Source organism: Poecilia reticulata, chromosome 10, assembly GCF_904066995.2.
Source record: "Poecilia reticulata chromosome 10, P_reticulata-male-v2, whole genome shotgun sequence".
NCBI classification, from domain to species: Eukaryota; Metazoa; Chordata; class Actinopteri; order Cyprinodontiformes; family Poeciliidae; genus Poecilia; species Poecilia reticulata.
The window spans coordinates 19,406,803-19,430,008 of NC_088839.1; the positions used below are offsets into that span (position 1 = coordinate 19,406,803).

General features: G+C 38.1%; 1 protein-coding gene across 2 annotated transcripts; it reads left to right on the top strand.

Moving 5' to 3' along the window:
* The first annotated feature begins 7,482 nt into the window (after nt 1-7,482).
* pmt (phosphoethanolamine methyltransferase) lies at nt 7,483-17,228 on the top strand. Of its 2 annotated transcripts, none has more exons than XM_008420379.2 (12): nt 7,483-7,594; nt 8,877-9,048; nt 9,942-10,097; nt 10,454-10,590; nt 10,857-11,008; nt 11,140-11,328; nt 11,469-11,558; nt 11,655-11,744; nt 11,881-12,003; nt 12,152-12,283; nt 16,086-16,202; nt 16,305-17,228. In XM_008420379.2, the coding sequence occupies exons 1-12, from the start codon at nt 7,588-7,590 to the stop codon at nt 16,413-16,415; spliced, it is 1,476 nt and encodes a 491-aa protein (XP_008418601.2). In that variant the 5' UTR covers nt 7,483-7,587; the 3' UTR covers nt 16,416-17,228. The 2 variants fall into 2 exon arrangements, with proteins under 2 accessions (XP_008418601.2, XP_008418600.2); XM_008420378.2 differs by lacking the exon at nt 7,483-7,594 and adding an exon at nt 7,803-7,972.
* The last annotated feature ends 5,978 nt before the right edge of the window (nt 17,229-23,206 follow it).

Below are 23,206 nucleotides of genomic sequence, written 5' to 3' on the forward strand. Positions count from 1 at the left end.
AACAAATACAAAGTATTATTTTATAAACCCATAATTTGCCAAAAAATCTTACATCTTACATTTTCACCTGAATGGTTTTAGCCCTGGGTGTTTGTATTTTTTTATTATTATTCTGTCATTAAAAATAACCATTGCTTAAACAATTCTTGCCAAATTAACTACCACAATTTACTGCAGATCGTTGACATTTTTAAATGCAGAATGAATAGTATTATTTGCTTGTTTGAGCTCTGTTGTTTCTTTTGATTATAGCCATGGCATTATAGCCATGGCATTCTGCACAACTAGGTGCTCTTTGCATCGGATCATGCTCACGTAGCGTACCAGCTTCCTGAGGGACGGGAAAAAAGTCCTGCAACTTTCCTCTGCTGTGTAACATGAATTTTTTGTCACCGTGATTTCTTAACAACCTCACACGCTTCGATGGTACCTCTCAGGTGGCTTCAGCATTCATTTTTCAGATGTCCCAGCCGCAGACATATAAAATCTACACCAGAGAGGTTTTTTTTTTTTTATTGCATTTTTCAAAGTTTTCCCTCCTATGTAGCCATAGGTGTTCTGAATGATTTATATTTTCTATCCAGCATGTCTCCGGTGTCTGAGGAAAGGGACCAAACCTGAAGTCTTTGTTGGGTGCAGCAATGCTTCATAAAGGTCAGATGATGAACTAACATGGTTTTGTGATTAATTATGAATACTTAAGCGTTCTGCATGTTGTGTTTGTTTAAGCGAAAAGGGCATTCCTGCTGTGCTCAGATTTTATGACTCTAAAATTCAGAACCTACACACTCAGGGAATTCATGTGTTTACCTTTTTCAGAGAGGGTTTTCTGTTTTTGACATTTTACTTTTAGCACACATTATTTATTGGTCATTTATTGAGCTATCTCATGTTTTAATGTCTTACAAAATAGTTTTTTTTTTAATGCAAACATATCTTCCTGTTTTGCTAGAACATTTAGAAAGCTGGTAGTTACAAATTACAGCTGATATGTTTTAATGGTTGCAAGGCTGTGGTTAGCAATCCTATCTAAAGCATCTTCAGGTAAAAAAAAAAATCTTTTTATACATGAAAGATGAATGTTTCAAAGAGAAATCAAATAATAACCAAGACCTGTACACCAAGTCTAGAAGTACTGCTTTCTTCTCTTACAAATGATTTTTTTAAAAAGCTTAATATTTGGTTTCTGTCAGTTTTCTCAAGTTTGCAGAAATGTTTTTGCTGAACTATTATTTATGTATTGGTCTCTCAACAAATTATTAACTCGTAAAAATCTACTCTGTTTCTTTAGAAAAATCTATTATTTAGTGGAGCAAATGACCTCAAGTCAAAGATACTGACCTGCCAGTGCAGGCGTTTTATTCAGATCAACACTTTTTAAACAATTTTAGTTAGAGATTTTCACATTTGTGAGCCCTAAAAGGCACAGACAATCAAGATCTTCTTAAAATATGAAATCCCAAGTACAACACAAAGTGTTCATGTTTTATTAACTGTGTGTTTTGCTTTCCAGTGACATCAATTGAATAATAAGAAAAGCTATCTTGGAAGTTTCTAACTTATCCAACTTACTGAATATTGCAAGAATTTTGAAGAAAGGGTGACCCATATTGTTCTTGTTGCTGAGAATGAACAGAAAGCCATTTTTAGGCAAAGAAAAAGTAAATATTTAAAACATTGCCTTTCATTTAATTCTGCACATATGATTTTCAACATTCAGCTCTGCCATGACTTAGAAATCTCCTTTATACAAAAATCAGACCAATTTGTTTTGCTAAAATGTTCTATACTTAATTTATTGCATGTCAAAATGATTGTGACAATGCAACTTTTTATTTGAACAGTTTTGCTCACATGGGAGAGAGAACAATTAGTCATTTGACCTTCTAACGCCAAGGAGTTATCTTTGTAAGGAGCAGATTGCATCAAGTCATAAAAGAGAAGATGACAAGAGACGGATCTATTATAACCTTCCAAGTGACACAGACATTAATAATATGATATAATATAAATCAAGTCTCCATTCTGCTGATCCATCATGATCCCAAGATCAAGCATTCATCAGTACTTAATGTTATTTCTGTCCATTTTAAACTCGCTCTATCTCCCATGCAGATGGAGGAAACTCAGAGGAAACCAACTTCGCAGCAAATTCTCTGTATTTTATCTTTCATAAATTGATATACTGACATGAACTCTGAAGCGGTTGTGCTTCAGGAGGATCTGTTTACAACCTCTGTGTCTTGACACAACTACTGGTACTTGACAGGTGAGAAAAGTGTTGGATTCAATGAAGCTGTGCAGAGAATTCAGTCTGTTGTAAATAGGATTAAGACGGAGATGGAAGAAGAAACGGATGTACAGACAGAAGAAATATTTCAGAAAATAAATACATCTAACATATTATATGCAGTACAAACTCTTGAATGTTTTCCTTGACTTTTCCCTGAAGAATCTGCACATGTGGAACATCTAAAGGCAGTTTGTGAGGTTTCCAATGAATCTTTAAAGCTAAAATACTTTTTCTCTGCCTCTCTCCGGTGATGGCTTCTGAGCACTCGCGTCCAAATGAAGAGCAATTACTTGATTGTCTCCTGGGGACCGAGCACATCCAATACGTCTCAGGTAATTTTCCATTTTTCACGGGGAAATGCAAATGTTTGCTTTATTCAGCTCTGCATGTGTAATAGCAGCAGCGCCTGTCTCTCTCTGTTAGGAGCAGCCATAAGAGAAACGAACAAAGATGCTCTTCTGTCCCAAGACATACTAATTTTAGAGCTCTGTCAACAAAACATCTCTACATCAAAGGCCTGGTGAATATTTATGAGAGACGTACCTTGGACTGTTATTATCATCACACCTTGTTTCAGTCTGCAAATGTTGCTGCAGCTCCAAAAATCAAAGATCTGCTCAATTACATCTTTAATATGTCTTTTTTTTTTCTCAATAGCGGCTATGACCCTGGTGTTGTCATGCTAAAATACACAAAACATTGAAGATCTTATTTTACTGATGTGTGATTTATTAATTTATTGCTTTCCAATAAATATATGTATGATGTTTGCTACTTAACTAAAGCAGGACCAAAAATTGAGAAACGTTGAATAAATGTGTATTTTTTTAAAACGTTGCATTGTTATTTGGTTTAAATGTTCCTAAACTGATGTTTAGTTAATTTGTCTTCATTCAAGTATGATTTATAACATAAGTTATGAGAACTTCGTATGAAGTTTTATCAATCAGCATTGCTTTCATCTGCTAGGAAAATGTTTTTTAATGTGTAAAAATAACATATAATATATAAAGCTCAATAATGTTTGGTTTCTGAAATGTAATATTTTTGCATATCGATGCCTCAGCCTACAATTTGTTAAATTTCATTCACATGTTCAAGAGATATACTGACATCTAGTGGCCCAAGGTGAGACTGCTCTAAGTTGAATACATCAAATTATAAAAATTAAATAAGGTTTCGGCATTGGTCTGTTTGTGTAACCAATTTAAGTTTATTTTTTTAGTTAAAGAAAATATTAAAAAGATACCATGCAGATGTAGTGCCTTGTAGATACCACAGATTTTCTTTTTTCATTCAAATAGCGTTGTTAAAAATAAATGAAAATATAAACCACACCTAACTAAATCTAAAATGTATTCAGATTGTTGCAGACTGTTGCTGTTTCTCTTCATCGATGTCCCAGTTAAAAAATAGATACGTCAGTGTTATTTAAGCGTTCAAGCTGAAAGAAGTGGCAGGTTCCAGTAAAGAGGATGTGTGGTTTCTGTCTCTCTGAGGTTTCCTGATAAAAATCCCAACATGATAACTCTGAACCATTTTGAGAAGTTGCAGGCTGAGTGTAGCACTGAAAGTCATGCGAGCTTATCAGCCTACACACGCATGCACACACACAGACAGACAGCAGGGCAGAAAGAATATTGGTAAATTCATCCAGAGACGGACACAGTTCAAAGGTCAGGCTGCAGCGCAATAAGTTTTCTCATCATCATTAGTCATACTAAGAAGAAATATAAATTTTTAACACAGTCTATCCATATTTTCAAACTACTCCAATCATACAGATTTTAAAATTGAACTACATACATTTTTTATTTAATTTTAAGTATTGTCTTGATTTTAACCAATTTGTAATGTCATTGATTTTTTTTTTCCTCATTTGTTTATATCCAGAGTTGACATATAACCCATAATTCCACTGCATCTCCCTCATTATTTGCCTGTATATATAATTTTGTCTTGCCAAGTTGATCCCAAAACAGTCAAATTCATCAAAGCAGCTGAGCTGATCCTGAGTAAGCATGGGGCAACAGTGGGGAGGAACCACCCTCTGGTAGCATGAAGTAACCTCCAGCAGAACCAAGTTTAGTTTGAGCGCTTATCTTCCACAATCAACCACTAAGAGAATAGATCAGGCATTTGATTAGCAAATAACTACATCCAGGAAAGAGAAACGGCTAGATGCAAAGTATCAGTACTTTGGGAGGAAAAACCTAAAACAAAGACCAGACGGTCAGCATTGGGCAACATTTAAGTGGGTGTAAGAATTTAACATTCCCCATTTATAAGATAGCACAGCCATGAAGCAATAAATGTTTTTACTTATTTGAATATAGCATCCACTGACAGGGATTGTTGGATTGCTCATAAACTCATGCATGAAACTTTAAATTTAAAACTTACACTCATGTTACACTCATTCAGTGAAGGTTCAGTGAAGGTTCAAACATAATCTGTGCTGTGAGAGTAAGTCAAAACCAAATTAAATATTGATCAAATTTCTTCTCGTCAATCCTCTTTTCCTAGAAATACAAGCAGTGACCCTTGAATGACTGTCAGTCTGAACTTTACCGGACTTAACATGCAGTGAGGTATCGCTGCTCTAAAACAAACACACTTACATAAGTGTGTTTGTGGAGCTATAAACTCCACAATTCACGATTCCTCACTAAAAGACAAATGGTCAGGTTATAAACTTGTGGAAATAAATTATACATTGTAAAATCCAAAATGGTTTTTTTTTGTAAATGTTGTTGTCTAAATGTGAAAAGGGTGAAAATAATGTTTTGTAATATCAATGAAATCTAATTTACTAGACAAAAATGTTCAAAGTATTAATTTATTCCAGGGTGAGGGACACAGGAGTCTATAAACAAAAACTTTACACTTAAAAAGTTAAGTTCTCGCAAAAAGAATTCAAGTACTCATCAATTTTTATCCTTAGCTTCCATAAGGATAAAAAAGCGCACAAGTAAGCAAGAGTACAAATCTATTGTTCCTGTTTAAGCACTGGTTCATGTTAACACTGCAGTAAAGCCAGGCACAAAAGGAAGTTAGAAAAGTAGCTGTTGTGAATGTCAATGAACTAAGTTACACTTTAAAAGTTGGGTACTGTATTAATTTTCAACTTGTGTAAAACAAGAAGGCAGATAAATGATTATGTGACATTAGTTTTCACTATTTCTGAAAATGTTGCATCATCTATAGCCAGCATGACAAAATGAATCACATGCTGGCAGAGTCTGGATCACCAGCCAGTTGTGTCCAATCAGGACACTGAAGAGTAAACAAGGAAATTAGGAAAAAGGAATCCAAAAGCTAAAAACTAACACAAAAAAACACAACTAAATTACTGTGCATGGAAAATCAATAATGAAAATAATTCGCAACCCAAAATAATTCACCTACGAAAACCAAAAGTAAGAACGTCCACCAATCGTGGCACAGAGATGGTTTTTTTCTTTTCTTATAAAATCTTCATCCCAAAACATTTATCTTCCCATGTGTTTGGAAATGGTTTTCACAGGATCCATTTAAAGTATTATATCACTCTGAATGTGTCGCATCATCCACGTAAGGAAAAAAATTGTTTATACACATTTTTGTTCTGAATCATTAACGAAAAACTTAAGCCACTGTTCTCTTAGAAGTAGACCAGTACACGTGCCATGGTATGACTGTCTTATCTGTTCTCCACAAAGCATGACAGAAAGACAATGACAAAGTTCAAAGCCAAACTCACTTTCAGTGGGTCAAAGTTCAGACTGGACTTATATCACAGTGAAAAACCCGACACATGACAAGGCAAAAAAAAAAAAAAAAAACAGAGTCGGAATTACGGATAGCTAATAATAAGTCTATAAATGTGAAACATTTACAGCTATGTCCAAACAAACAACTGTGAGCTGGGAAAAAAATTATCACCCCACCTGCACTGCAGATAACTGTGGGACCTTAAATTACCTTCTTCACTCACCGCTGCATCCAAACGTTCTTAGTTTTTCCAAACTCAGACACAATGAAGTATTCATGAACTGCAGCTTGAACTCTTCCACATTTTGTCAGATTACAAACACAAATATGTTCTGAAAATGTATGTGACCAACACAAAATTAATAGATTTTTTTACAAATATAAATCTTAAAAGTGTGGAGTGCTTCTGCCCCTTCTAATCTGCTACCCATGAGGGAGATTCAATGTAACTTGTTGCATTTGAAAGTTGCTTTTATGTAATTTAACCACAATATATGCTCTACAAAGTCCTTTGAGGTTTGTTTTGAAACAAACCATTTCATAAAGAAAAACATGTTATGCATGTAAGGAATGAAGTTGTTCAAAGATGTTCAAAGCAAAATATCAAAATCTTTGAACATCTCATGGCATGCTGTTCAGCCCATCATCTGAATATGGAAAGACTATAATTTACAGTATCTGGTCTTTGTGAAGGTCAAAGCCCTTATTGAAAGAAAAGCATAAAATGTCCCATTTAAAGTTTGCCTAAAAACAGACTGAAAGTTCCCTAAAAATGTAACAGTTGATCTGATGTACATTCAAAATGTTATTTTTGGTAGGAAACAAGCAACCTGGTGGTAGGAGCATCATGCTGCGGGCCAGCTTTAATTTAGCAGAGGCAAAAGAGCTAATCAGATCTGATGACTGGAGCTAAAGAAGAGGGTTCTAGAGATTACTGACTGCAGAAGGTGGAATACAAAACTAATGGAAGGAACTTAGATTTTTTAATTTAATCAACTTCAAAGTTATGTCACTTTATGTTGCTCTATCATACAAGATCCGAGTGAAATACATTGAACTTTGTGACTGTAATATGACAAAATGTCCCTGTGTGTGTGAATAAAATCTCATGTACTATTTGGAAAATGCTATTATTATTATTATTATTATTATTATTATTATTATTATTGTTGTTGTTGTTGTTTGTTTAACTCTAGGTTAGTCCATATCTATAGATTGAACAAGTCAGTGAAAAACTTTAGTTCAATATACTGTATAAATATACATAATAACAACTGATGTTGATTTGTTTCTTATTTTACAAGTAAGAAATCCAAAGAGAAAAGCTCTTTGAACTTTCCAGCAAATTCTGCAGCTTTAACCTCACACGGCTCGGTGCAGCTGTCCTGGCTTTGAGCCCGAATGGGATGAGGCAACATTGCGTAATTCGCACATGCCACGAGACATTTCCTATGGTGTCAGCACAACCCTGATGAGGTGAGCCAAAACCAGTGAGGCAGACCGTCGCTGGGAAGCATCACATAGACCGACCGTTGTACAAAATGACAAGTAAGTGCATCACCCAGCCTCCGTCCTGCCTTAGGCTGACAGCTATCACAGGTGCTTTTTTGATGGTGGGAAGTCTGAGCCTCTCACACTGTGGTGAGTCGTGTCCTTGTTTGATTATTCATGTGAACACCCTCCCCCACCACTACATTGGACGCATCCTAATGGTCAGGTGCCTACATATAGACCACCTCCTAGCCGCGCCACTTTGACCTTTTTATTTAAAGAGCGACCACAGAAGCTGAAATCTGCACTTTGTCTGGGAGGGGTTACAAGTTGCAAAAAAAAGAAAAAAGAGTCTAAGCATTACCTGCCATACTGAATGGACATTGGAGATTAATTCCTGCTGCGCTAATCAACCAGAGACCACCATGGAAAAAGGTATGAGGAGAACAGACAAGTCTTGCTTTCTTCGGGAGGATTTCAGAAAGTCTTCTGGAAATGATGAAACCAAAGTTTGGATCCAGCTGGAGTTTGTTGCCTTGTGTGGTTTTGTTGTAATTGTTCACTCAGTTGGTGGAAGTAATCCTATGGGAGCACTGGACTGTCAAAACATCCCTGAAGCTTTTTCAGGAGTTAACATGCAGTTATCCCAGTTCTACAGATAATATTGTTCTTTTTTAATTAATAGTAATGAATCAAGTTTATATATATATATATATATATATATATATATATATATATATTAAACAAATGATGATCAAAAGAGACTAAATTATGTGACTTGTGATCTTTAAATCTTATAAATTCAGCTAAAATCATCCAGTTTTTCCCCTTTTTCACATATACAATTTTATTCTTTTTTAGAAATTGTTTTTAGAAACCATGAACAAATAGAAGAAAATCTAAAATGAATTGTGTCTGCGTAAGCAGAACATCACCATACTGTTTTAAGATTGTCTAATCTGTTCAATTAAAGGTTAATCTGTGTGCTGGACAGGGAGTTAGTGTGGATTTATGTTTAAAAGACATTTTATAAGAACCGCCTGTTTAAAATATAATCATTAAACTGAACACACACACACACACACACACACACACACACACACACACAAGAACTGGTTGAAAGGTGAATTATGATTGACAAGATACACAGAAGCATTACGTTTTACCTCCCCGTGTCTAAAGTCAGCGACTCAGGAAAGAGTTCAATAGTTCAAATTACACAACAACTTAATATTGATGTGGCAATAAATTCCTTTTCATCTGACCAAAGTTTGTCCTTTTATTTGTCTAACGTTTTCCAATCCTCAGTTTCAACTCACGCAGTCTGTTTGCTCAACAGTTCGTTGCAACATGACAGAGTTTTGGAAGGAGCACTCCAAAGCTGCCACCGTGGAGGAGATGATGCTGGATTCCCGAGCCAAAGAGCTGACCGAGCATGAGCTGCCCGAGATCTTGTCCATGCTGCCTTCCCTGGAGGGACGCAGAGTGCTGGAGCTAGGAGCTGGGATTGGGTGAGCAAGAAGCTCAGTTACTCTCCGTAAACGTTTTAAGCCCTTAGCTAAAGCAATATTGTAAATAGTAAGAGGAAGAAAATTAAATGCTACCTTGTTTTCTTTAGATTTTTTTTGAGGAAACATTGAATAAACGCTGCTCTGATGACCTGCAGGTCTACATGGTTAATATTTATCTATCAACCTTGAAATGTATTTAGTCCTAGACATTTCATTTTAATCCAGAGCAGTTATTTAAGAACAATCAGGACATAATCCATTGTCCTGCGTTGGTCAGATTGCTTGAGTTTTTTTGGTGATTTGTCAATATCTTTTAGATTTGATGAGACAGATTTGGTAGTAGAAATTACATTGTTTTGAAATTTTAGATACTGGTCAATGATGATAGTTAGGTTTCCTGCATAACTAGACAGAAATATAGTTGTGTTTCATCTGCATAGTTAGGGGAAGAAATGTTGTGTTACCCTATATTCTGAGTTAGGCAGAGGATATTAATTTTGAACAAAAGTGACCCGACAACACAACCCTGAGGAACCCCAGATGTGATCTTTGTTTATTCCGTTATAATTGCCAAATTAAGCAAGTACATTCTGATGCAGTTTAGCAAAATCCTAGATAATGCCATATACTGGTACGGTGTACCAGGTGATATGTTATGATCAGCTGTGTTAATTGCAGAAGTAAGATCCAGTAATACCAGCGTACAAATAAAACACAAAGCGATTTAATCCGAAAAACAAGTTTGTCTCTATTAAAAGATTCCAGAGCTTTTTTATTACAAGTAAAATAACTCTTAGCTGCAGCAATATTATAAATGCTTCATTCTTACAGTTAAAGTTGTTTGAATCAAACTTCATTTTTGTGTCATAGAAAACTGTCATGTTCCTCTGCAGCCGCTTCACCAGCCACCTGCTGACCAAGGCAACCCATGTGACCGCGGTGGACTTCATGCAAAGCTTTGTGGACAAGAACAGGCAGAACAATGGTCACCATAGCAACGTCAGCTTTGTCCAAGCTGACGTCACAAAGCTGGACATCCCCCAGCACAGGTAGGATTGAAGAGTACAGACTTGCTGAAAGTTAAGCAGAATAGATGAAATAAATCACGACTGATCTGTGAATCAGTTGTGAAAGAAACAAGAGGCACCGAAAATGATCTCCTGACTTCTGCTGTTACACAATCAGATGAAGCTTATACCTGCAGTTCTTGGTGAAATGCAAACTGTGACTCAGCTTCACTAAACTGAGTTTATATTTAATCAAACATTTCATGCATCAGATCTTAAAGCGCCTCCTGCAGGTCATACCTACTTTCCATGACCGATGCTCGCTAATCTCTCCTGTATAGAATATGTTTCCTGTCAAGCTGCACATTTTGGAGTTACTAATATAACTACTTCCTCAGTATCGACTTTATCTTCTCCAATTGGCTGCTGATGTATCTGAGTGACGAAGAGCTGAAGTCCTTCATGAAGAAAATGCTGAACTGGCTGCAGCCTGGTGGCTTTCTCTTCTTCAGAGAGTCCTGCAACCACCGCTCAGGTACTGAGTCAACAGGAAACTTTTATGAATCTTTTACAATTGTAAAATGTTGCATTTTAGGCAGATAGCTTAAACAACTTATTTATATTAAATTAAGCTGATGAACCTTTAAATTAAGAAATATTGCCTTGGGAATTAAATTTGCTTTCCCTAAACCATATAATAAACCATATAATAATTTGGCCTTTAGGTTTAAAGAATAGAGATTTTCTTTCTTTTTTTTTTGATTATTCAACAGAAATAATTACATTTTTTATTCTTTAAAGGTGACTGCAAGAGAGATTTCAACCCCACCTGCTACCGCAGTGAGGCACAGTACACTCACCTGGCCACCTCAGTGCAGGTGGAGACACCGGAGGGAGGCCAAAACTTTGGTTTCGATATTGTCTTTAAAAAGAGTGTTCAGACTTATGTTGAGGTATTGCTAAGTCTTTATCTCCAGATAATTTCTGTGATACTTCACGTTTAAAAAAATGGTAAAAAGTTTAGATAAAAAAACATGTCTTCCTTTCATCATATTTTCTTGCTTTCATCCTTCTGCTGTCTCAGATGAAAAACAATCCGAACCAGATGTGTTGGCTTCTGCAGAAGCTTCCTCGCTCCTCCAATTCCCAGAGTGGTTTTGGCACATTCCAGCAGTTCCTGGACAACCAGCAGTACACCAGACGAGGCATCCTGCGCTACGAAAAGATGTTTGGGGCTGGTTATGTCAGCACAGGTGGACCCAGCACAACCAAGGTAAAAAAAAAATTAAAGATGTTTCAGAAAGAAGGCAAAATGCTAAAAGAAAGCGAAATGCATATTAAAATGTTTAATAGTGGGCTGAGGATTTGATATTTTAGCAAATTAAAGATTTGCTAAAATAATTTTCGCAACAGGAGTTTGTGGACCTGCTGAACCTTAAGCGAGGACAGAAGGTTCTGGATGTAGGCTGTGGAATTGGAGGAGGAGATTTCTACATGGCAAAGGTAAGACCAACAAAACCAGGAGAAACATCAGCCCACCGTATCATCAAAAATGATTATAAGAACTAAAAGGAAGGCAAATGTTATGCTGTTCTGCAGATGTTTGGGGTGGAAGTGCTTGGCTTGGATTTGTCTGACAACATGGTCGACATTGCCATTGAAAGGGCAAGAGCGGAGAAGCTGCCATCAGTATGGTTCTCGTTTATTTACTTTTACTTTTCATATTAAAAGTCAGAGAGTTGCCTCTGCAGCTCCTTTGTTATAAGCATGCACCCAATGTACAACCATGAAACAAAATATCTCTAAGCTGTTGGCGTTTCCTTAGGTGCAGTTTGAGGTTGCAGACGCTACTAAGAGGACGTTTCCAGAAGGTTCATTTGACGTGATCTACAGCAGAGACACAATTTTGCACATAGATGACAAACTGGCTCTCTTCAAACGCTTCCATGTGAGAATTTTAATCATTTTCTTATCTTATATTTACGTTGATTTGTTTGTGAGAGAAACATAAGAAAAATGTTAAGAGTTGATGTCACGATTATTCTGTTATTCCTTTTGCCATATGATCAGTAACTTTTCTGCTTCTTTGCACTCAGTCCTGGTTAAAGCCGGGAGGTCAGCTGCTGATCAGCGACTACTGCTGCGGGGAGAAGCCGTGGACTCCAGTATTTGAGGCCTATGTCAAACAGAGAGGTTACATCCTCTACACACCGTCAGAGTATGGCAAGGTAAACCAGCAGGTTTATATATTAGCAATTCCCACTGCTTTGTAGTTTGGTTCAATATTAGAAGAGTTAGCTTTCATGACATGCTAGCACATTTTAAAACTAGTCGTTCTGCGATGGAAATATCAGTTGCTGATTAGTTCCCGCTGCATTAATAAAATAAAAAATAAGATGACGCATCTCACATGAAATTAATCTATTAATCATCAGCAAAGAAGAGCAATAAAGACAAAGTTCAAGACACATCATCTCTATCAACCCTTGAGACTCCTGCCAAGGTTGCAACGCTGTAACATAATGTTAACACTCATGTTAGCATTTTAAACAGTAATGATTAAAATTTTTATGTGTTTTTACTCTCAAAGAAATCTAAAAAAATAAATCCTCAAATTTTGTTGAGTGCCAGTTCTTAACCAATGTCTTCAGTTTATTTTGTTTAGATTTGATCAAGATAAGAAGATGTACTGATTGAAGGATGAGCTTCATTGTTTTAACAGTGATGGCATTAATGTCTAAAGGGTAATGAATAAATACATTATGCCGTTTTTGCTACGAAGGAATAGAATAGAATAGAATAGAATAGAATAGAATAGAATAGAATAGAAACTTTACTGTTATTCAAAATCCTGCAGCAGTCAGCACGTCATGTTGACTCACCACCAAACTGTAGGGAAAAAGTCATCTACCACCACTACTACTACTTATTACAGAAATATGAAAATGTAAAATAGTCAAACTATTTTCATCCCAACAAAATATAAACTTTACATGTATTTGATTGAAAAAAATGCAGGGTGGGACACAGTCCGTGTACCGGTGCATATGATTTCTCTAAATAATAATAATAATAATTTTTAAAAAATTGAGTGTCTAATTTTTTTATGCTCACTGTAATTAAAAACAGAGACCAATCAGTTTGTTGAGATTGACTCTACAGGGTCAGTGTTACCATATCTGTGTGTGTTCATAATCTGCAGGAAAGTTTAGGCATCAAAATAAGATCCATGTGAATACTAGTTGTGTTGAAAAATGTACATTTACATGATTTACCAATAGTTGTCATAGAAATGAACAGATATTTGGCATAATTTAGATTTTTTTTACATTCTTTACATCAACAATGTAACAAACAGATTTTTCTTTCATAGGAAAAATCTGTTTGTTATATTGTTTATTACATCAAAAATAAGAAAAGCAATAAACTTAAACACAAACAGGACACATGTGATGATTACACTGTCTGCCTGCTTTGTCTGGATAGAATATTTTACATCCACAGTTTCTCATACAGCCTCACTACACAGATGTGGATAAAAGCTGGTGCATATGTGGCTTTCACTACTACAAGCATTTCAGGGTTGTTTTTGTTTTTTTCCTTCTTTCAGTTTGTATCACCTCCAAACTCATGTTTCAGCTGAAATATTAAATCTGTGCTACTCCTATATGCAGTGGGAGTTTCTGAAACGGGATATATGGGCAGTTACCCAGAGTGCCACAAAAATAGGGAATGCACTAGCATCATATTTTAAAAAATACTTATTTATGTGTCATATGAGCAGGCACTCCCACTTGCTGCTGAGAATGGAGGGGTCAGGTTCTGTTGTGGCACCATTTACCCTGTGTCTTACCTTTATCTACGTCCAACCTAGAAAAGTGAATAAACTGTGTTTTCACCAGTGGTGGAGAAAGTACTCAAAAAATGTACTTAAGTAAAAGTACAAATACACAGTGAAAAATGTACTTAAGTAAAAGTCAAAGTACCACATTAACATTTTACTTAAGTAAAAGTAAAAAAGTCCTGGCTTTTAAAAATACTTAAGTATTAAAAGTAAAAGTACTCGCTGAATGCATTACCTAATCGCTAATATCATTAAGTGTGCCGATCGTATTTAATTTTAATACATCAGAAATGTGCCATTTTTAGTTAACACTACCACAGATTAAACATGTTCTTATTGTGTTTATTCTCTGTAACAGTTTAGACTTAGATATGTGATTCTATGAATCATAATTTCAGGGATGGAAACATTTTGTCTCCTGTCCTAACATAGCATGAACTTCATTAGTCACATTTATTTAGAAAGAAATCCAACTGAAAGGGGATGTAAAGAAGGTGCGGGCGGGGTGGAGGACATGCAACCAAGGAGCCATGTAGCAGAGTTGTAGTCAAGACCACCGGACCCAAGACCAGCGCCCCGCGCTAAATGACACAATAACATTAAGTTTATCATAATTGGTTTTCAGATTGATCTGAAAGATCCACATTCCCATAAAAACACCTAGATATTAAATACTTAGAGCTGAAATATATTTAACCAGTATCAATTAAAACTCACTTCATTCTGTTTTGCTTTCATCGCTGTGCTACAATCCGAAGAGGTCTCCTGCTATCCCTAGAAAAATAACGCCCTGGGCGGTTGCCCATATTGCATATGTCAGAAACCACAACTGAAACATCGCAATTAACGGTAAATAACGTTCAACTATGAACACTGTCCAACGGCGCAACAAGTAACTAAGCAGAATGAGCACCGTGACTGTTTTCATCCTCCCTCCCACTGCGATGTTTGCCACCATGACAGGAGACCAAATCAATCAATGAGCAATGAGCATGCTCTGCATTCATACATTCAACTTTTACTTATTCAGCGATTAAATGAATGTATATATATAAATATATATACCGCAGTGTACACAAGAACAAAGAACGGCTCTCAGTGAGGCTTCAGTCCTTAGGACTTAGTAAAGATCCGTCCAGAAGAATCGGATCGCTCCTGAATGTCATATCACTATATTGCACTTTGGTCACAGCGTTGTCCCATATATGCGACACCTCAGTCAACACCTCCACACAATAATTCAGCGCATGAGTGACAACTTTTTTTCATCAGCTGCAACATGTGTCTCAGTACAGCTAGCTTTGCTAGCACAGATCTTACCTTTCTTTAAGCTTTCCTTCCAAGTGACGCTAAAAGTTGGACGAAGTCCCCACCGTCTGTGAAAGCGAAGCGCTGCTAATTTTACATGTCGCCATATCAATTTATGCAGCTATTATATTATAGACAAACATCTCCTCCCGCTCAGAGGAAACCACTGCGCATGTCTGGAGCTCCGAGTGCGAGTAAAGGTGGAGCCGATGGGTGACAACAGACACTAAGTCACGTTATTGCTCGGATTTTACGGCGCCACCTTAAATCCCTGAACTTCACATTTTAACGGACAAAAAGCGCAACGCGACTTGGATGTAACGAGTAACGCGACACTTTTGTAGAAATGTAGTGAAGTAGAAAGTACAGATACTTACTGTAAAATGTAGTGGAGTAAAAGTAGAAAGTCCCCATTATTAAATCTACTTAAGTAAAGTACAGATACACGAAAACTGTACTTAAGTACAGTAACGAAGTACTTGTACTTCGTTACTTCCCACCACTGGTTTTCACCAGCTGCTGCAGCAGACTCTGGAGTTGGCAGGAGGAGGAGAAGCTTGCCCAGGGCGCTACTGAAGCAAGAACCACTGTCAATCACTTTTGGTGAAATTCTTGTACAGACTAATCTCCAGCTAGACAGACTGCTGCCTAAAGGCAACGTTACATCAGACCAAAACAACTTACAACAACGTCAAACCTACAAATGCCTTCTAGTTTTTTTGAAAGACATTTTATACAGATATGTTAGGACTTTTGCTCGACTCCAATGAAAAACAGTTTCTTTCATTCTCTTCGTGAAGTTATGCCACAGTTATCCAGGAGGTGGTGCTGTTTCCACTCTTACTCACCGCCTCTGCTTCTCTTTCTCTCTGATGCAGTTCGTTCAGGAAGCTGGATTCTGCAATGTTCGAGTAGAAGACCGAACAGCCCAGTTCATCGAAGTGATCCAGACTGAGCTGCAGAGGGCAGAGGACATTAAAGATGAATTTATCCAGGTTAGTTTGCAGAGCAGCTTGGGGGGGTTTACTTACTTGGACAAGTTTTACTTAACTTCGGAGGACTTACTAATATTCTTCGATCTGCTATTTACTTTGCAGGAATTTTCCGAGGAGGATTATTTAGCAATAGTTAACGGATGGCGGGAAAAGCTGGATCGCTCTAAAAGTGGAGACCAGCGATGGGGACTCTTTCATGCAACAAGGAACTGAGTGATTTATCAAAAAGTGAAGGAGATATAGTGAAAGAAGACAAATTTAGGCTGCTTTTTTTTGACAAGTCTAGCAACATGTTAATTTATGAAAACATTTTTAAAGCTTTATATCTTCTGTCAATTTTAATGGTTTGCAAAATAAATAAAAAGAAAATCTGATCAAAATACAAACCAGGCGATAGAAAATCCTGCTGTTTATTGGTGCAAGATTGAAGTCTGGGCAATATTTGCCCTTGCTTTATTATGCTGCATGGTGCATGAAGGCGTCAATAACTCTTTCACTTTGCCTCTCCAACATGTGGCTGTTATGATCATTTTTGACAAGCATGTATGTTCCTCTCTAGTTGAAGAACTGTACAAATCTGGAGACGTAATGCAATTCTGTGATCCGTTTGTTGCTCTGAACATCACAGTTTGCATGATTTACTCAAGGTTTTCTCAGATCTCCTCATAACTTTACCAAAGCAGGATTAATAAATGTTTGGTTAGTTTAAAGTGAGTGTGTTTTGGGGTTTGTTCTGTTATCTTATCTTCCAGCAAAGCAGAATTGGTGAAAACCTGTCGGTCTTGTGCTTCCAGTGAGCAACCTCCAAGGCCCCACCCTCTCGCATCGGCGCTATTTCCAACTCATACATCCGGGCAGAAACCCACCAGTAGCTGCTCGTAGCAGACAGATCTCTTTCACTGCAAGAAGCCGCTCAGCCGGTTTGACTTGAGCAAACTAAATTTGACTGTTGATGGATGGACATGCGGTTGGTTGTAGTGTTGTTGAATGCTGTACCAGGAAATAAAATACTGTGTTTACAGGTTATGACCACTATGAAAGATTATGTAATGCACACTTATTTTTTTTTACAGACAAAAGAGTAAATTACAGGGAAAGTCATTATGCCTGACTGAAGACGTTAATTTATTCTATTAAAATTTTTAATTATTTACATCATAATGGGCTCGAAATACAACTGTCTAACCAGTCCAAAAGCAACCAGAAGGCAAAGCTCCAGACAGGACATGATTCCAGGAAAAACCACAAGTACCTGGCAACTGGCTGAACAAGTTCTGTCTTAAAGCTTTCTTTGTTACAGGGAGTCACCGGGATCTATGAAGCTGATATATATATATATATATACAGTGGTGGAGAAAGTACTCAAAAAATTTACTTAAGTAAAAGTACAAATACACAGACAAAAATGTACTCAAGTAAAAGTCAAAGTACCACATTAACATTTTACTTAAGTAAAAGTAAAAAAGTACTGGCTTTTAAAAAAGGTTGTCTGTATATATATATATAGGAACAGGCCCTAAACACCAGAGCAATAGAGGCTCAGATCTACCACACCAGACAAGACCCAAGGTGTAGGTTGTGCAAGGAGGCCCCTGAGACAGTCCAGCACATAATAGCAGTGTGCAAGATGCTGGCAGGGAAAGCATACATGGAACGACATAACCAAGTGGCGGGCATAGTGTACAGGAACATCTGTGCAGAATATGGACTGGAAGCCCCGAGATCAAAGTGGGGAACACCCCCAAAAGTGGTGGAGAATGACCGAGCTAAGATCCTGTGGGACTTCCAGATCCAGACAGACAAGATGGTAATGGCGAACCAACCGGACATTGTGGTGGTTGATAAAGAACAGAGGAAAGCCGTTGTGGTGGATGTAGCAATACCAAGTGACTACAACATCAGGAAAAAGGAGCATGAGAAATTGGAGAAGTACCAGGGCCTCAGGGAGAAACTGGAAAAGACCTGGAAGGTGAAGACCACAGTGGTGCCTGTGGTCATCGGGGCCCTCGGGGCAGTCACCCCCAAACTGGAGCAGTGGCTCAAACAGATCCCAGGAACAACATCAGACATTTCAGTCCAGAAATGTGCAGTTCTAGGCACAGCCAAGATACTGCGCAGAACCCTCAAGCTCCCAGGCCTCTGGTAGAGGACCCGAGCTCAGAGGATGAAACAGACCACCCGTGGAGGGTGAGAAGGGAATTTTTATATATATATATATATATATATATATGTGTGTGTGTGTGTGTGTGTGTGTGTGTGTGTGTGTGTGTCTATGTGGGGACACTTATTCAAGTGTTTATTTAAGGATTTAAGGATTTTAAAAAAAATGGAAAGAAACAAGAACGTCCTGGATTCAAATCCAGGTTGGGACCTTCATCATGTGCAAAGCCTGTTGGTTGTTATACATCCAAATTAATGACTTCACAAAGAAAAAAAGACACGTTTTTCTAAGCAAAAACAACTCAAGAGGACAGAAATTATAAACATCAAACCAAATCTGTACACCTTGTACACCTTTCAGAAATCAAAATAAGGGACGCCCCCCTCGGCGCGTGTCGCCCGACTCTCATGGGGCGGGACGTCCGCTGCAGTAATAGACATTATTTTATGGCGGTTTTGTGTCTTTAAAAAGTGATCCATAGAGAAATCGTTCATGCATAGTTGGTTAGAGTACCCCAAAACTGTACTCCAATAAGAGTAGTATACTTTAAATACCTTTAATTAAGCAAGTGTAAAAAGTATTTGGTAAACCACTGAGTAACTAATCATAACACCTGATTTAATACTCAAAATGTGTCCCCAGACAACTCAAAGTATAAAAGTTATGTGAACATTCTGCTATTTTACAGAGTATTACCAAAATATTTATATAAATAGTTGGGTTTGGAGGCTGGTTCTAGACCAGATTTACCTCAGGGGCCAGGATAGTCAGTGTTTTTTCATGGCAACACTTGAAAAAGAATAAAACTAAAAACAAAGCAGAGCAATATTTCATCATTTGATATAAATGAGTCAAAGAGTCACTTGTGACTCCAGACTCCAACTTTTACAAAGTAAACTTGTCAGCTCCTTAAAATCTTACATTTAAATGTTAAAAAGTTTACATAGTTTAATTTATGTATGATAAAACCATTAAATCAAATTCAGCAGCATTGATAATCTTAATAAGCAAATGCCACATTTAAATATCTGTGGTCAGTGTTAAAATAACAGCACTCCAGAAGGCGCCACTGACTTATTTTGGATTAAACAGAAGTCCAAATAATTTATATCCATTTTAATTGTATTTTTTGATTAGTTTTTTTAAAGTCAGGTGTGGATTTAAATAGCGTTTCACTGACGCTGTTTTCCCGTAACATATAATTACCCAGCAATATTTTTATTTTTCCTGTCTACTTAGCATCTTTAATACAAAAATACGGTGGACCACCTCAGCACCCCAACCACCGTAGAAATGAAAAAACGAATAATCAAACTTACAAAAATGAAAAAAAAAATCCAAGGAACAAATAAAATGCAAAACAAAGACAAACTGAAGAAACAGAAAGATCACAAGGAAACCAGGGAGAAGTGAGAAAAGTGACAAGACGAACCGGCAACTAACGACTAACAATGAGGTGCTTAAATACTGCAGAGGTTGTGAGCTTGACAAAAGACCTGGGATGATCCATCGATCCATTTTCTTACACCATTGTCCCTAGTGGGGTCAGGAGAGGTGCTGGTGCCTATCTCTAGCAGGAGGTGGGGTACACCCTGGACAGGTCACCAGCAACACAGAGGCAGGAAAAAACAACTATGCACACACACATCCATACCTAAGGATGGGTTTACAGAAATCAATGAACTCAACAGTCATTCTTTTGGACTTTGGGAGGAAGCCGGAGTACCCGGAGAGAACCCACGCATGCATTGGGAGAACATGTAAACTCCATGCAGAAAGACCAGGGGCTGGGAATTGAAGCCAGGACCTTCTTGCTGGAAGGCAACAGTGCTACCAAGTGCACCACTGCGCAGGACCTGGGCTGATGAGCAGGTGTGAGTGGAGGGAGTGGAAGCAGACTGTGAATGGATAGAGAAAGTGGCAAAGAAAAGGGGGGAAGATTACACAAGGGGAAACAACCAAAATACAAACACAAAGGAGTAAGGAGACTAAAGGAACCTAATTACACTAGAACAAAGGAAAGCCGGGAGACCAATGGAACTTGCCATGAAGCCCTCAAGGTCAGCTGGGAGACCTATCGGACTTGACACAGCCCTCAAGGTCAGCCCGGAGACCAATGGGACTCGACACGAAGCCCTCAAGGTCAGCCCCCAAGTGTGAAGCTCCCCTGACATCGCAGTCCTGCTTGTCCTCAAGCTTTTTTGCCAACCACAATCAAGCATGAAGTGTACTTCCATGCATGGTAAATAAAGAACCATGGTACTTCTTTATTTAGAAGTACCATGGTTCAATCCAGTACCTGAGATTGTCTGTTTTGTACATTTTTACAAGTGTATCGGTTAAGCCTCTGACCACACGTCTGAATACCGATGGCCTCTCCTGTGGCTGGTCTGAAACCGACTGGCTGTCTTCATGGGTTTTTTCTTCAGATGGCTGCTGGTTCTTCTGCTCCTGTCTGTTCCGGCGCCTATAATTCAGCTCTTCCACTTGATGCTGCAGGTCAGTCTTTATACTCTCCAAAAAAATTTTTCCTGCTCTTAGTGTAAAAAGCTTCGACCAGGAAGGTCATCCTGCTGTTCTGCAGGACGAACCTCAGGGAGTTGTTTTCCTCCTCCAGTTTGGTGTGCAACTGCTCCAAGAGGGTGTTGTTCTGCTCCAGGGTGGTGTTGTTCTGCTCCAGGGTGGTGATGTTCCCCTCCAGGGTGGTAATGTTCCCCTCCAGGGTGGTGATGTTCCGCTCAAGGGCGATAATTCTCTCCTCCGAGGCGGTGCTTCTCTGCTCCAGAGCTGCATTATCCTGCTCCAGAGCGGCATTTGTCAGCTCCAAGGCGGTCTTTATTTGCTCCAAGATGGTGCTTCTCTGTTCCAGGGCAGTCTTCTCCTGCTTCAGGGTAGTGTTTGTCAGCTCCAAGTCAGTGCTTTTCTGTTCCAGGGCGGTCTTCTCCTGCTCCAGAGCAGTGATTTCCAGTTCCAGGGTGGTATTTTTCTCTTTCACCGTAATCCATTTCTGCTCCAGGTTTTCGTACTCCATCTTCAGGGTAGCATTTCTCACCTCCAAGTCGATAATCTCCATCTCTAGGTCGGTGGTATTCCTCTTCAAGTCACCATTCTCCTTCCCCAGGTTGGTGCATTTCTGCAGCAGGGTAGCATTTATCTGGTCCTGGGTGGTGTTTATCTGCTGCAGAGTGGTGTATTTCTGCTCCAGGATAGCATTATCCTCCTTTAGTTTTGTCAGTTCCTTGTCCTTCTCATGTGCAGCTTTTTCGGTGTTGATAAGTAAAATCTTCAACGCCTCATTTTCCTTGATCAGTCTCTCTCTTTCTGTTGACATCATGCTGACTCCTTTCAAGATGTTTTCCAGCTTCTCTGTCTGTCTAGTGGAAGTTGGTGCCTCCTTCTGGGAATCAAATGACCCCAGATTGCTCTGACTCATTGTTAATCCTTCTTTGTATCTTAAAAAAGTTTAACCACGAATCTTTGCTTGGGAGACGATCCTTCTACCAGCTCTTCTGCAATGGTTATGACCATACAGCTCTGTGATGTCACTGACATAAATTCTGTTTGTGACATCAATTTATGTGATGTCACAAATTGATGTAACTACCTCAGCAGAACAACTAGAAAACTGCTGAAGTTTGAATAAAAACAAACTTTATGGCTGAATGGTAGTCCGTGGGCCAGAGGCCAAAATTTGACATTTTTGTCCATTTTAGGGTGGCAAAGTCAATCGATATTTTTTGAAAAGATGCATATATCTAGTTAATATTTTGGTATGATAGCCCTTCCAAATTGGTAGCTGAGTCATAGTTATCAGCTCATGAAGTAAAAACACCTTTGGAAACATGCTGTTTTTTGAGACTGGTGTATGTCTGGTTTAGGCTCATGGTATGGGCATTTGTCGAAGGTCTATAATATAGTGTTTGGTATCTTCTTAAAGGGGACACTCTTGCCTTTCATTTAAACCATGTTTTGAGTGTCTTCGACCAACACAGAGGTCACTAGAGCTCGTTAAACCAAAAATAATACACATTTTCCACACCTTTTGACCAAACTAGATGCATTTCTTTTATCCTAGTGGTATCCAGGGACAGCTTCACCCATCTTCTCAGTAAATCTGACTCCAGCTGGGTGCTGTGGTGATGCAGGGGCAAAGCACAACCCCTGTATTGAGGCCTTAGTCCTCATGTCCTCATGCCTGGTGACATTTGCTGCATGTCTTCCCCCTCTCTCATTACCTTCTTTCCTGTCAAACTAATTTCAAATAAAGGCCACTAGAGCCAACAAAACTTTAAAAAAAAATTCTGACTCCAGCTTTTCAACTGAAGTTAAAAAGAAAAAAAAACTTTAAATGGTTGAGCTTTATTTATTTTGTAGCATCGTAGTTAAATGGGGTGATAACAAATATAAATGCAACACTTTCCTGAACATTGCAAAATTTGTGTATTTTTATACCTCAACTGTTGCATTGATCTTAAGGAAATTTAATAAGATGTACAAACATTAAGTACTGGATTCATTATGACCGGTTTATAGGAACTGCTTGATGTAGAAAAATCAGGCATATTTGAAATAAAATTCCTCCTCAGTTACATTTATTGTTTACTCCATAACGCCCTCCAGATGCCTTTTTTCACCTCCTTCACCATCCTGGTGTAAGGAAATGTTCAGGGTCTCGACTGTTCATATTTGCAGGTTTATCTCATGATCCCATGGCGACTTGTACCCAATGTAAGGTAGTTTAGGCTCAAGGATCAGAGGTGAGCAGAAAATCAGGACCAGCCACCGCTTCAGTTTCTTCCAATTGTTTTTTTTTTATTCAGTCTTTGCTCAGACTTCTCCCCCA